Source organism: Typha latifolia, chromosome 3 (assembly GCF_019914945.1).
Source record: "Typha latifolia isolate L0001 chromosome 3, TyphaL0001v2, whole genome shotgun sequence".
Classification (NCBI taxonomy): Eukaryota; Viridiplantae; Streptophyta; class Magnoliopsida; order Poales; family Typhaceae; genus Typha; species Typha latifolia.
The window spans coordinates 1405454-1419136 of record NC_133088.1 but is presented as its reverse complement, the minus strand read 5'-3'; the positions used below and the strand labels follow the sequence as shown (position 1 = coordinate 1419136).

The window sequence follows — 13683 nt, the reverse complement described above, 5'->3', positions numbered from 1 at the left end:
ACTATGCACCCAAAGATTCATCCCTGATTAAGAGCTTGTTAACCTGCAAACCTATGCTGTGTTATCAACTGTTGATCTTGCCAGTGCTCATTTTTCTCAACGATTACTTAGTACAAGGTTTCTGAGCTAAACGACTGCATCCATGCCATACATAACTTACAAGTGAAAAAGGAAACGATACTCTCCATCTGCTATCAGAGAAAAGTAAAATTGACAAAGGGTAAATTCTTGATGTTCTACCGATCATATCCCATGCTTAGCTGTGATTTCCAAATGCTGTAGTTTATGTTGCTAGTGTTCATTTTCTTTATGATTTCACAGCAAGAAACTGCAAAGTTGTTCTCGGTACAAGGCGTCTGAGCTAAAGGAGACTGCATCTATGTCATAGATAACTTACAAATGAAGTAGAAAGGATCCTGTCTATTTGATATCAAGGAAAAGTTTAAGCAACATAGGCTAAGTTCTTGACTTTCTACCAAGCATCCCCTACTTGGGCAGAGTTGCAAATGCTATAGTTTGTTTTTCATATGGCTAAAATGTTTACTTATTCGAAACAGTTCAAGTATGCATCCTCAATATTTAGAATCTTTTTATTCTCTTCTCTTGTTTGTTCATAGATTCTTCTCTTGTATGCAACTTTTTGGTCAACCAATTAGGGACTCAACTAGTCTTCGGTACACACAATTGCAGCTCCTCAAGGAACTTCCTAATATCTTTCATGGACTTCGAGACTACTAACAGTTCTGTACTAAATTTTTTTGAGGTCTTCTGGTTTTAGAAAGTATTATTTTCTAGTACTGCCATGGGAGAGTGCAAGTGTTTTATGTACACTATGGGAGGATAACCTTGATTAGGATGTTTTAATTTGCACTTGGGTGATAAGGGGAAAAGGCTAGGAAAAAAAAATGCATAACGAAATTTCTGGTATATATACTGAGTGTGGTGGTTGGGGGTTGGTCCAATTTGATCGAATAGAGTTGATATCATTAGCCTTCTGTTCTTATTACTCTCTATCATGCTTCCATATATGTGTATGGTTACTTGAAGATGCTGTCAAGTAATGTACTGACTACTGAGCAGCCTATGCCCATACTAACTGGAGAATACTGTAAAGTGGTAGATCATGATGAATGCATTGAATTCTGCATTTATTCATACAACTCGTCTGATCTTTAGAATTATTTATACTGATACTCAGTAATCTAATTCAGTTAGTTTGTTTAAACTGATTTATTCAAAGTTTTGAGAAAGAGTAAATCGGCAGCATAAATATATATATATATATATATTTACCTTGTTGGCAGATCTAATTAAAGTCGGAGACTCAAATCTAGCTTATGTACTTCTGATGATTGAGTTGATGGCCGCATACTCATTCGAAAACTTCCAGGCCAGACCAAGTTTGGTGTTCCCTCACAAGTAAATGGTGCACAGCCTATATTGACCTCATCAAATCTTGCCACAACTCCGGTACTCCCAGCGTCTTGTTTTGGTTTTTGGATGGTCGAGTGAGGTTGAAGTCGTAGAGTATGTACTAAAGAAGCATCAACTGGAAAACCCATCAGCATCCTTTGGGAGTGATACGATCTCCTTGCTGCACTTCTTTCTCTCTTGTGAGCGTTCTGATGACCTCCCAACGCCTGTGAGCTGAAGAACTTTTTCATGCAGAAGTTGCATGAGAAAACCTTGATCAGCGGAGGAGCAGGTTCGCACTGGGAACCCATAGCTGCTGACGATCTTTTGCCACCTAGTGTTAGGTTCAACCATGCCGTAGAATTTTCACCACTGTCTTCAGCGTCATCGCCTTGCAACGATCTTTCCTTGTCTACTGATACGTCTTTCATTTCTCTTGTGGTGTAAGAAAGTGGCCTTTTTTTTTCTTTCAGTCTTCGGTGATATTGGAAGAGGAAGGATTAGATATCACAGAGGTTCTGTAGGATGGTGTCAGTATCGCTTGAAAAAAACATACTAGGAGTGGGAATAAATATTGTTGTGGAAGGCATGTGGATCATCTCCTTGTAGGTTGGCCCACATTGTGCTTCCAGTTATTCCAGATGCAATGCTACTGTCATGTTAATTGTTGCCCATTTCAATCTTCAGACTTGCACTAGCTAGCAATTTTTTTTTTCTTTTTCTTTTTGTCAGGATAATCCTACTTTACATACTCTGTTGGAAACCACAAAGTCAAGTTTGATCCAACAACTCCAAACTGTCAATTCTTCATATGTTCACTTTCAAGTTTCAAATATCCCAAGATCTCTTCTGTCTATTTCAGTTCATGTATCTGGGCACAGCTGTTCAGAAAAGTTCCTGAAGTGATACTGTTCAGAGATTATATATTTGCCTTCGTCATAGCGTTGGATGATGCATCACAGTAAGATGGGTTTTTTATTCAAATAGGTCATTGTCTTTGACAGGGGACAACTGGAATTCACTTTATATGGCTAGAACTGATTCAGCTGGTAGTCAAAATAATCCAGCCACTGATCTTGAAGGACTGCATCTATCACCATGCAGAGTACTGCGGTGCACAGTGCAACGCACTTCCTTGGTTTCCAACTCTTAGAAGCTATACAGAAGTCCAAATGATGTATGAAGTGGGATGTGCTCACTTTTGTTATCATTGTTATTTTGTTCCTGTTAGGGCCCCAGCAAGGTACCTATAGTGGTGGTAAAGGCTCTTTTAATGTGCTTGATGTTGGCATAATAGTGGAAGATGTTTCAGAAGTGCCTTTGGAAAGATGTATAGTTTGCAGGCAGAATCTTGCTACATTAGATATAATACTCTGGAGAAGACAATGGGGAGTTCAGTTCTCTGAGACATTTAACCTTGATGCTTCAATTCTGATGCTGTGGAAGAATAAAATATGCTGATGATGAGTCAGAGAGCCTGATCAAGATAGATAGGAAGTGGCATCCTGCTTCCTTTTGCAATAATTCTAACCCAACTGCAATCTGGCTATGGTATCCTACAAGCATGATTCTCAACTCTCTTTGAGAGCTATGGGGACTTTGGAGAATTATTCTCTTATGGAGGAGTCAAAACTTAACAACTTTGCACTAGTGTCTCTTCCACTTGCGTAAGTCAGTTCTGGTGATTAAAATTTAGTATTATCCGCATTGTTGTCCTTTTGTGCAAACTTTGATGCTTTAATTCTGAAGCTGTACAAGTATAAAATATGCTTGCTAATGAGTCAGCATCTGATCTAGATATAAAGTGTGAAATATCCCCTCTTTTTTCCACATAATAAACCATGTATGCAGGGGACATTACCAGCATGGGTCACATTCTATGAAGATATGAGAGATCTTTTAAATTTTCAATCACAACAATGTTAGCCCAACAATAGTCTGGTTATGCTATCCCACTGTCATAAATTTGGTCATGAAAGAGAAGAGTCATTGGTGTATGAAGGAATGCCACACCTTTCCTCCCAGTTTTCCTTTTTCTCTTTTTTCTGCTGAGCTTTTCTTTAATTAGTTGTATTGTATATTGTGGAGGGAGATAAAGCCTAGTGGCGTCTTCTGGGTGAAGCTCCTCCTCCAAAGCAAAGATGGGGAAAATGAAAAGACTCGGGAATCCATAAAGTGAGCAATGACATAGGCATTAGGCACTGCATTATTCTTCTTGGGGGTGTTTTTGATGGGTGGTGCCACTGTTAAAATTGAACACGTACTCTGTGTGCACTTGCTTGCAAGTTGCAAGTGCTTTGCATGCGTCATGACAAGGAGAAGGCTTCAATTCCAACAGTCAACTCAGGTGGGCTACAATTAGAATTTTAAGCAGTAATTTTTCATGAATAATTTCATCGATTTGTCCTTCAATCCAGTTGCTAATACTAATAATAAGCATGCAGTTCACATCTTATCCTTCATGTGTTCCCTCACCTTGCACATAGCCACCAAAGGCTGGGCCTTGGGCATAGTAAGCCCACTCGCCTCGACCAAATCCACAGGTTCACCATCAACGACATCCCAATCAAAGCACTGGACCAAAGAACCCAATGCCAAGCCCACCACTCTCCATGCCAGCCCTTCTCCCGGACACTTCCTCCTCCCCAGCCCAAATGGAATCATCACCTCCTCCTTCTCCTTCGCCTCCTCCTGCTCCATGAACCTCTCCGGCCTGAACTCGTCGGGCTCGGGCCAAACCTTCCCATCCCTGTGCATGGCCCACAAGTTCACCAGCAGAATCGTGCCACGTGGGACGTGGTAGCCGGAGACGGTGCAGTCCTGGGACGAGACGTGGGCGGGGAGGATTGGGGCAGCCGGGTAGAGGCGAAGGGTCTCTTTGATGATGCACTGGAGGTAGGGGAGGTTTGGGAGATCGGATTCTTGGATGAGTCGATTCGATCCGATTTGGTGGTCGAGCTCGGCTCGTGCTTTGGAGAGAACTCTTGGGTGGTTTAGTAAGAGGGACATCGCCCATTCTATCGTCAGGGCGGAGGTGTCTGTGCCTGCTGATAGCAATACCTGCATGCCATGCATTGCATGCAATTGTACAGTATGCCTATATTTAATACTGAAACATAGTAAAATAACATGCTCAATAAAAATAGATCGAACGTACACTTACCACCAAGATACCTTTGATGATTTCATCTGTGTAGTATTCAGGATCACTTTTCTGTAAAGATAACAAAACCTCCATCGTACTCTTCCTGCCTCCTCCTCCAACTTGATCACTAGAATTTAAACACTCCTCTTCTCCCCCCCTATGCTCATCGATAAGTCCTTGCAAGAACTCATCCCTCCTCTTCTGCAGCCTCACCAGCCTCTTCTCCGATCCCTTGTAATCCACCACCCTTAACGCCGGCAAGAAATCCCCGAGGTTCGTCGCACCGCTCACCGCGAATGTCTCCTCTACGATCTCCTGAAATCTCCTCGCCTCCTCGCCTCCTCCGGAGCCGTCGCCGTAATACCTCTTCCCTGCTATCATCCTCATCATGATATTGAGAACCAACTCGAATAGTCTCGTCTTCACATTCACCTTCGTACACCCAACGGACTCGCTCATGAGAGTTCTCATCATTGCGATGATCTCTTCGCGGCGGATGTGGGAGAAGGAGTTAAGCCTGGCAGTGGAGAAAACCTCGACGGCGGTGACCCTGCGGAGGTTGCGCCAGTGGTCCCCATAGGGGGCCCACACCATGGTGGTGTAATTGTAGCCTGTTAGAGAAGATGATAATTACTATGGTAATTAATACGTGTCCTCACGTTTCGCGTTCCCCACCTACCTATCTCCTCTTTCTTATCTCCTATCTCGGTGTAAAGTTTCTGGCCACAACTATCTTTTATCTTATTTCCCTAATTCAATGAACCAGTCAATAGTATGATTTAAAAAGAAAAGATTATTGTGTTATTATAATTATGAAGTGCTATAGTGAGATACATAATTGGATAATGATTTCTTGAGGAATTAACGTAGACAATATTAGTTAGAAATTTTGTAGAAAAACATAAACTTCGATAATTTCAAACCCCGGCAAGGAAAGATCTTAGCTCCACGACTGACTGGGTTAGTCATATATGTATCGATTAGAGAAGTTGTTAACGTACCGAGATGCTTTCCGGCCAGAAACTGGGGCCGGTACGCGAAGGTGGCGTCATTCTTGGAGAGGCACTCGTCGGCGAAGGCGGCGGAGGAGACGAGGAGGACGCGGCGGGAGCCGAATCGGAGGGAGAGGAGCGGGCCGTGGAGCGTCGCGAGGGCGGCGAGGGAGCGGTGGATGGGTTTCTTGAGGAGGTGGAGGTGGCCAAGGAAAGGGAGGGAGGGTAAGGTAGGTGGAGAGGGCTTCTTGGATTTGGTTTCAGTTACAAGGTAATGGATGATGAGTACGAGAATTGTGAGCAAGACGATGGCTAAATGGAAGGTCTCCATGGTGTTTGATTGATCTTGATCGAGCAGGAAGGGATTTTCTTAATTTCTTATCATCTTCTTCACATACATTCAACATCTTGGAACCAAAAGTCAAATTATGTTTTGTTTTTGTTTGGAAGTATGACTAATTAAGCGTAGAAATATAGACATTAAGAAGAGATATATATATATATATATATATATATATATATTTGCTCTGCTAGATTATAAATTTCGCTACCACCACTTGGTCCACTCAAATTAATGGTTTCATTCATTCAAAAGTGCTACTCATCTCTTCCAAAACTTTATTACGTTGACTAGTCTACTGCTGAGGCCTAAAATCCATCGTTATTTCTAGTTAAATCCTTGAACAATATGGAATTTTATTCTTGTGGCTGGACCATGCTTAGCCCATGGGATAAAACTTGGTTGCCAAGTCCAATTCACTTTTTTCAAGTCACTTTCGCGGAGAAAGTTTCTTTGGGAAGTCGGTTCCGTTTGGACGGGCGTCCATTATATTACTTACTACGAACATTATCAATGCCAAGTTTTGAAGGTAATTTGTCTTGAAGCTTTGTAAAGCAAAGGAGCAACAACAACGTCATGGGGAGTCCAAATCACAAGCCAAATAGTCTAATTTTGTGGGAAAAGAGAGAGCACCAATCTCCAACAAAAAATTATATTGGACCACCAACTGTTTGATATATTGCCTGTCATACATCTATAATATCTCTAAAGTGGTTCAATGATAGCAAGCTAAAAAGGATATTTATAGCAACATTATTTCCTTGGCGGAAGTCATGCAACCAAACGTCGTACTGTACGACGCTCCATCTCTCAACAATGAGTCAAACTGGGAAACTTTTTTCGCATTAACACCTTGCGAGTTCTCTTAAATGTAATCAAACTGCACACACTCCAAGAATGCAAGGAACAAGACATACACTGACACAACTTTAGTAATGTGTGATGTTACAGCAGTTTCCAAGTTAAAAGCTAGAAGCCTACTCTATTCCCCTGACCCTATTCACACCTTTTACTTGTTATATGTGAACGAACCTAACACTGGTGTCAACCCCAAAATGGTTTTCTTTTCCTCGTAAAGAGAGAGAGAGAGAGAGAGAGAGAGAGAGAGAAGAAGAAGATGGAGACCAAAAGACTCCCAACTCCCTAGTGCTTAATGGAGGATTTGGAGCTTCCAATTGTTGGAGACCAGAGATCAGCACCATTGGTGTTTGCCACGTGTTCTGTGCAGGATACTGGGACCAAGCATAGCCCTCGACTTCTAAGATCAACAATTCCCCCCTAAAACCGGAATAAGTTCCATGTTATTCTAGAGAGAGAAAGAGAATAAAGAGTTGTTCTACTGGATATATCGAAGAGTCTAGCTAGCTTTTATACCTGCAGGTGTGCAGAGGATGGCAGGCGTTGCAGGTACGGGGAGCTCAGTACCTGACATAGAAAAGAAACAGGTAATTAGAGAGAGAGAGAGAGAGTAGAGAGAGAGTAGAGAGAGAGAGAGAGTAGAGAAAAAAGAAACAAAGACGAAAAGAGATAAGAGAGAGAGAGAGAGAGAGAGAGAGAGAGAGAGAGAGAGAGAGAGTCTGCAAACCTGAACCTGGTCGTGTAGGAATCGGATGTAACCCAGAGCTTCGTGCAGAACCGAGGCCGTATCCGTCTGCATGCATTTCTCACACACAGTCAAAGTCAAACCACACGACCAAGGCAAACTTGTCTTTGCCTAAGCGGAGTTAATTGCTACTACTACTACTACTACCACTTGTAATATATTCACCTTGCCAAAAGGAGAGACTAGCTGCTGCAATGCCATGATTCGCTCCCCGAGCTTCTCCTTCCTCACCTAATCAAAGTTAGCACAGTAATTAGTCAACCAAAGCATAATTAATTAAACAGCCAGCAGGGGAGTAAATGGCATAATTAACCACACCTTTGTTGTCCCTGCTGTTCCATGAGCACCATAACCCTCTGTCTTGGGCTTCTTCCTAGTAGTAACCAACTTATCCACCTTCTTCTGGAGAATTAGATACAAGTAATAGCAAGCCGAAGAGAAGTAATTAACGAAAGCATGCCATACCTTTGATGGCTTGGGAGCACTGGTGGTGGTGGAAGTAGGAGAAGAGGAATCGCTAGACTTGCGAGGTGGAACTCCATGCAAAGGAAAGGCCTTCTTCTCTCCATCCTCACCGAAGGAGTAAGCAGAGGAGGATGGCGATGAGTTGAGAGAAGTGAGCAAGCAGAGTAGATGACCTTCTTCCTCTCCTGAGCCAAGCATCTCCAAGAAACTGCTCCCTTCCTCCATCCGCCCCGCCTCCTCCTCCTCCTCCTCCTCCTCCATGAACCCAACCATCAACCTTTTACAAGACCCAAATCGAAAATAAACTAAGAAGGGTACTGAACCAAAGAGTAAAGGGAAGGAGAGAGAGAGAGAGAGAAAGAGAAAGAGAGAACCTTAAAAACTCTAGCTTTGACGTGTAGTGGATCATGGACGGCTGAGATGAAGAATGGCGGGGGGCCCACGAGTCTTTTGTGGCTTATTTGGCGGGGTGCAGGATGCTTCGCGGGTTTCCTCGGGTTTCGTGACTCACTCTCCCAGTCAAAACCGCTATCCGGAACCTATGGAATTAGAAGTCGTGCCTCACTCTCTCATCTAACTCTCCCTCTCTTTTCTTCAAGAATTACTACACTTAACACCTCTATAGAATCTCTTAAATGTCTTTCATAGTTGATCATTTTAATTTTAATGTTTATTTAACCAACAACTCGATCTAATTTTTCCGTGAACTCGCCCACTTTCGATATTTTGTCTTAAATTTGGAACCTAGAAACATAGTTCTTCTATGACAACTACATTGATTAAGGCGTCCTCACATGATATGATAAAAAATCATGGCATTTAATAAATATTTGGTGGCCATTTCTGAATGAGTTCGATGTATTGAGTCGCTTCTGAGCTTTATTTTACATTTAGTATTCGCATAGTAATGTTATTATACGTTTATTAGTGTAGGAAGTTTCTAAAATAGATTTTGTTGGAATAAATTAGAAGGATGACGAGTAGGTCAATGAATACTTGGGAATTATTTTAAGTCCGTTATTAAAAGGTAGGCATCACGGGTTGAGATTGCAACTACTATTTTTTTATTTTATTTTAAATAAAGATTGCAACTACTATATACGATTGAGTCTCCTAGCCAAGCAGAAGAAAGTTAGATATCTTATCATTATTTTCTAATATATAAGTGGGAATTTATTGGCATACTAAGGAATCATAAATAATCGAGTCTGCTAGAGCTAAGCTTGCTAATAATTGATTTCATTCAGTGAGTCGATTTAAGCTTGATTTACGTAACAGATTTAAATTTAATTTTTAGATAAGTTTGATTATGAGCCTGCTCAATTAAGCTCGGCTCTCGAGAAAGCTCAAAAATAATGTAAATATTTAATATTATATAAGATATAGTGCATATGATTAATATAAATTTTTAGATCAAGATTAAAAGGCTCGTAATATTATTGATCCGCTCATATAGATTTGAGCTTATCTTAAGCTCAAAATTAACATGAATTAAAAATATTTTAATTCAAACTTGATTATATAATTATGCTCAAAATTAATTTCAATTCAAATTTGATCCGTGCTTGACTCAATCAAGCTTGGTTCGGTTACAACCTAACTACGACCACTAAATTTTTGTTAAAAAATAGAAGATAATTATAGATAACTAAAAATAAGTATTAGTCTATCACATAAAACTTACTTTTGAATCTACTTATTTAATAATATTTTCTAGTGCAATTAGTCACAAATATGGATCATAGTACCCTCGCGTCGTCGATGTGATAACTGAAAAACTTTAATTAATCTGTTTATTCGATAGATCGTATTCATATTTAGTATCTCAAATCTATTTAATTTCGTTTAAATTTAATTTATTTATAAATCTGAATAAATAGCTAGAATAATTCTTCTAAAATACTAATAAATCTATTTATAACACAGATTAATTTATTTATAATTTATATAAATATGAATAACTCGTATAATAGAATAATATAAAATATTTTTCAAGAAAAAAAAAATAAAACTGATGACAAGAGTATAACATGTTGCTATAGTTACCTTAAAAAAAAAATAATTCTTCTTGCGATGGTACTTTGAACGTAACAAAATTTTCCATCAATTAGTCTCGAACTACTAGCAATATAACAGAGAGACAAGAATATAGTTGTCATCTATAAGATTCGATTCTGTAATCACTTCACTTTGGATAACCGACAAAAGAACGAGAGTTGACCGTCCACGTGGAGCCGTAAAGCTACGAAAGGCAGTGAAAACGACGGCGGGCAGCTCTCATGCTGCCCGACCCCTCTTCCCGGTCGCAAGAGGACGATTCGTCCGACTTGGCGCGCCTCCCCGACCGCTTTCACGCCACGTGTCCCCCCTCGCCAATTCGCACCTTTCGATTGGGCTTCGGCCTTTTATTCTTTATGTGGGCCGTCTTTTGGGCTTGAAGCCCAAATACCCTCAAAAGCTCCCTACTTACTTTATGATAACTATAAGTTAAAATATGTGCCATTTAATAGATCAAAAGACAAAAGATGCTTTTAATTGAGAGAGTAACGTATACCAAAAAGGAATAATAATATTAGTATCCTATTGAGTATCCATACAAAAGTCAAAGTGCTTAATTAGGTTACATTTGTCAGCTTGCTGGATAAGCAACCTACACATCACTAATAATATTCTCAAAGACATCCTTATTTATCCAAGCATTTATATATTCTTATGCAGCCACCTGTGTATATAGTACTCTTTTTTTTAATATCTTTTCTGATAAATATTGATCTTTACTTCTTTCTATTGTGACAACAGTTACATAAAGATTGCTGCAAGTGGCAGAAGAAGATCACTGATATGCCTCCACTTGTACTGATAGCATTATATTTGTTGGCATGGAAGTTGAGAATATTGCATGGATATTTGTCTCTGGTGATGCACTTCTTGAGACTGCCAAGTGTTACTCTCTTCTTGCTGTATGTACTCTATTAATACTTCATACCCATCCTTTTCCTTTTGCCAATTGTCTTCCATGTAGGAGTTTATAGAGAGAGTTTCTAATTCACTTTATATTATTTTTACTCTTTGTTCTTCCTATTGATTGGTATAAACATCTCTAGGAAGCTTCCTGAATTCTCCTTCTTTTAATTATCTTGCTGTTTGGGGGGAGCAGAAAGTTTCAGAAAATGAATAGCTCGTTGATTGCATCACTAGTAGTACTTTTTACTTATAAGACTAGTTTAATGGTTATATGGGAACAATACAACAATAATAATTCATGCCCTTGATGAAAATTTCAAGGTCTTAGGAGATGGCATCCAAAGTTTAGCACTCTTCTAGCAAAAAGTTAACCGGGATTAATAGTTTTGGTACTCGCAAAGATTAATTTGTCTCTCCCTTTGACTGACTTGAATAGCATTCTTGCAAAAGTCTAGCGACTTAGTACACACACTATTGCACACAATGTTATGCAGGAGAATTCACACCTTATCCCTTAACTTTTTGCCACAGCTTACTTGCACAAAGCTTAATTAGTGCTTAATTAACATTAGGATAGTATTAATTTGTTGTATCTATTGACTCACTCAAGGGTAGATTTTTATGACAAAGGATGTTGACACGGCTTCGTAGGGACCGTTGTCCATTTAAAATATTATCAAGCATGACAAACAACAAAGTTATAGATCTTTCCACCTAATTAATTTTTTATATGATCGATGACTAATTTGTCGAGGTTGCTTCGTCATTGCCTTTTGTCCCCATTTTGTTTCACATTATTACTACAAGGTGTACAAAGTTTATACCAGACAAAGCCGAGCTTGTTGTGTCATATTTCTTGTAATTAATTAGTTCCATAATTATTTGCTAGGGTGATTTATTTATCCTAGGAAATTCTTATAATCTTGGCTACTTGCCCTTCATGTAAAGTTGTATAGGTACGAAAATATTATAAACTTGGGTATAGAATGTCCACTTCTTAGTAGCTAACTAGTACTCCGACGACATTGGAGAAATAAAAATTAGTAAACAACAAGCAAGTTGTTTAAAGCCAACATCTTAACATAGTAATTTTTTTTTAAATAACTATATACAGATGAAGACAAAAACTAATTCCCAAATGAGAGGTTTCAAAGTTTCACGACGTGGTCAAAAGAAGATATACACGTAGGACCCATGCAAAAAATATTATACATTTATACCTCTCTCTCTCTCTCTCTCTCTCATATGTACACTAGATCATACGTAGCTGGGAGAAGGTTCCTACCCTTATAAATACTCTCTAATGCTCATCTCCATTCCTGAAGAGCAACGCTTGAGGTCAAGATGGTGAAAAAGAGGAAGTGCACCGATGACCACGTCGAAGCCAAGGAGTACACTTGCGACGATGAGGGGGCCGCGGAGCCGAATGGCGCGAGACGTGCTCGCAAACGCTTCGTCGGGGTTCGGCAACGGCCGTCGGGGCGGTGGGTGGCGGAGATCAAGGATACAATTCAGAAGATTAGGGTTTGGCTCGGCACGTTCGACACGGCGGAGGAGGCCGCTAGGGCTTACGACGAGGCCGCCTGCATCCTCCGCGGCGCGAACACCCGCACCAACTTCTGGCCGTGCTCGCCGTCGCAGCCCTCCGCTCCTTCCGTGCTCCCTTCCAAGATTACAAACCTCCTCCTACTGAGACTCAAGGCTAGAAACAACTCCTCAGCTCAAAACAACCACACGATTCAAGAACAAACCCTGGAACCTAAACAGCCGCCGCCGCAAGAAGGACGTCGTGAGGAGATTGTTAGTGATGATCATGAGTCGTCGTTCCATATTGATGACTTCTTGAATGATCCGCTTCTTCATAGTTATGAAGAAGTTGTCGACGATGGTCGTGATTGCATGCAACGTAGTTGCAACAAGAGTGGAGTACTAGAAGGAGAAGTGGAATCTAATAACTTAGACTATTACAATTATAGTACTTCTTGGGAGGAGGTGCAAGAGGAGGAAGGGCTGATGGATTTGCAGCACATGGATGCGGCGGCCTCGATCTTCTACTCGCCTTTCGAGATGGTGGCGGAGCTCGACAACCTTACGGAGCAGGAGAACGGCGGCGGCGGCGATGAGCAGTCGGTGATACGGGAAGTGATGAAGAGGTTGATGTATGAGAGGAAGATTTCGGCGTCGCTTTACGCGATCAGCGGGTTGTCGGAGTGCATGAAGCTGAGGGTTAATGGAGGAAGGAAGGGTGGAAGTGGAATATTAGACGATCACCTCTCTGGTCTTAGAACTGCATGCAAGAAGAATCAAGAGGAAGTAAAGGTGGTAGAAGAAGAAAGAACTCAGGTGGAGGAGGCTAATATTTCACAAATCTCAATTGATCAGCTTGGTTCTTCTTCTTCTTCGTCGTCGTCATCATCATCATCATTCACTCCTGGTTCGGATTCAATCAGTGATAGCGATCTTTCTCTGTGGAGTTCTCTTGATCTCCCTCCAATATGTTTCATGGCCTAATCATGGATTAATCTTATTATCCCATCTATCCCCTTCATTTGTCACCAGTTTGCATGGTCTCACTGTTGGAGCCTAGGAGGCATTTCTTATGTTAGTTAGCGTCTTAGCCTGAGGCAGACATAGTAAGGAGTTGGGAGCTTCAAAGAGAACTATTTTAATTTGCAGGGCCTCCATTTGTATTAGTGTCCTTCCTAAGTTCTATAATGGAAACAAGGAAAGCATTTCTTTTTGAATTTACTGCAATTTATTT

The 13683-nt window shown here is 40.6% G+C and overlaps 3 protein-coding genes across 3 annotated transcripts; 1 reads left to right on the top strand and 2 right to left on the bottom strand.

Moving 5' to 3' along the window:
• Positions 1–3777: 3777 nt before the first annotated feature.
• LOC140784222 (cytochrome P450 81Q32-like) lies at positions 3778–6520 on the bottom strand. Its single transcript, XM_073131490.1, has 3 exons — positions 5560–6520; positions 4577–5169; positions 3778–4473 (listed from the first exon to the last, which is right to left on the bottom strand). Exons 1-3 carry the CDS (start codon positions 5879–5881, stop codon positions 3859–3861), a joined length of 1530 nt encoding a protein of 509 aa, XP_072987591.1. The 5' UTR covers positions 5882–6520; the 3' UTR covers positions 3778–3858.
• A 268-nt stretch (positions 6521–6788) lies between these two features.
• Positions 6789–8254, bottom strand: LOC140784223 (transcription factor bHLH68-like). Its single transcript, XM_073131491.1, has 6 exons — positions 7959–8254; positions 7812–7895; positions 7659–7724; positions 7476–7541; positions 7265–7315; positions 6789–7168 (listed from the first exon to the last, which is right to left on the bottom strand). The coding sequence occupies exons 1-6, from the start codon at positions 8229–8231 to the stop codon at positions 7034–7036; spliced, it is 675 nt and encodes a 224-aa protein (XP_072987592.1). The 5' UTR covers positions 8232–8254; the 3' UTR covers positions 6789–7033.
• Positions 8255–12249: 3995 nt separating this feature from the next.
• LOC140784834 (uncharacterized) lies at positions 12250–13666 on the top strand. Its single transcript, XM_073132420.1, has one exon. It carries the CDS (start codon positions 12267–12269, stop codon positions 13431–13433), a length of 1167 nt encoding a protein of 388 aa, XP_072988521.1. The 5' UTR covers positions 12250–12266; the 3' UTR covers positions 13434–13666.
• Positions 13667–13683: the final 17 nt, after the last annotated feature.

Bases quoted from the DNA above. Each gene is read 5' to 3' on its own strand.
- LOC140784222 (XM_073131490.1), bottom strand. From the start codon at position 5,881: ATGGAGACCTTCCATTTAGCCATCGTCTTGCTCACAATTCTCGTACTC. The intron at 5,170-5,559 runs GTACGTTAACAA...CTTCTCTAACAG, and splicing joins TCTGGCCGGAAAGCATCTCG to GCTACAATTACACCACCATG. The intron at 4,474-4,576 runs GTAAGTGTACGT...CATGGCATGCAG, and splicing joins TCATCAAAGGTATCTTGGTG to GTATTGCTATCAGCAGGCAC.
- LOC140784223 (XM_073131491.1), bottom strand. From the start codon at position 8,231: ATGGTTGGGTTCATGGAGGAGGAGGAGGAGGAGGAGGAGGCGGGGCGG. The intron at 7,725-7,811 runs GTGTGGTTAATT...AACTTTGATTAG, and splicing joins GAACAGCAGGGACAACAAAG to GTGAGGAAGGAGAAGCTCGG. The intron at 7,169-7,264 runs GTATAAAAGCTA...TTCCGGTTTTAG, and splicing joins CATCCTCTGCACACCTGCAG to GGGGGAATTGTTGATCTTAG.
- LOC140784834 (XM_073132420.1), top strand. From the start codon at position 12,267: ATGGTGAAAAAGAGGAAGTGCACCGATGACCACGTCGAAGCCAAGGAG.